This window comes from Phytophthora parasitica, assembly GCF_000247585.1.
Source record: "Phytophthora parasitica INRA-310 unplaced genomic scaffold supercont2.520, whole genome shotgun sequence".
Classification (NCBI taxonomy): Eukaryota; Oomycota; class Peronosporomycetes; order Peronosporales; family Peronosporaceae; genus Phytophthora; species Phytophthora nicotianae.
This window is the reverse complement of record NW_008649506.1, coordinates 3,860-4,611: the sequence shown is the minus strand read 5'-3', so window position 1 is coordinate 4,611 and position 752 is coordinate 3,860. Positions and strand designations below refer to the sequence as shown.

At 46.1% G+C, this 752-nt stretch overlaps 1 protein-coding gene across 1 annotated transcript; it reads left to right on the top strand.

The window, feature by feature from the left end:
* Positions 1 to 246: 246 nt before the first annotated feature.
* Positions 247 to 629, top strand: PPTG_20349 (hypothetical protein; the record flags this gene model as incomplete). Its single annotated transcript, XM_008919127.1, has 2 exons — positions 247 to 507; positions 585 to 629. The coding sequence occupies 2 exons, from the start codon at positions 247 to 249 to the stop codon at positions 627 to 629; spliced, it is 306 nt and encodes a 101-aa protein (XP_008917375.1).
* Between the last annotated feature and the right edge of the window lie 123 nt (positions 630 to 752).

Here is a 752-nt window from a genome sequence, read left to right as displayed (position 1 = left end):
TCTCGACGTGTCCTTGGTGGACGCGTCTTAGATGCATGTGGTAAGGAATACTTGGAGCAGAGTGCTACAGTACTACGCAAAGTTCAGGACACTACTGGAGGACGCGTGAATTTTTTAAGTGACGTTTGGCAAAATATCGCTAAAACACACTTATTAGGAGTTCATCTCACTCTTTTTGGCAAAGTATACATCGAAGGTATGCACAGGGTCGATTCTGATCACCACGGGTGTGCAATTGCACACCAAATGGAGGGTCTGATCGTAAACTTATCACAGAAGGAGTGGGTAATTGGATATGCAATCACTGATGGAGCTGGACAATGTGGGCGAGCACACCGTATTTTAGCTCTGCGGTGGCCAAATATCTACTTCGGCAAATGCTTTGCCCACGACATTAACAATCTGGTCAAAGCAGTTCTGAAAACTCTAAGTTTCTGCAAGGTTGCGGACGAAGCATCATCCGCCGTGAATGCGCTAAACGCTTCTTCTTCTAAGTGGCTACCGCGGGTAGACGCAGTCATAAGAAGTACTTATGACATAAGAGGTAAAAGTTCTCTTGCTTTACTGATACTATGCGATACGAGATGGAACTCGATGCAAGGTTGCTTGGCTTCACTGCTCCGAGTTAAGACGGCCTTAAAACAATTCGTGGTGCGATACCAGCGAAGCAAAGACTTACCACGGTCGGTGCGCGTTTTTAGTAATGACACCTTTTGGAGCTCTCTTGAAGACGCAGAAATGACGATACGACC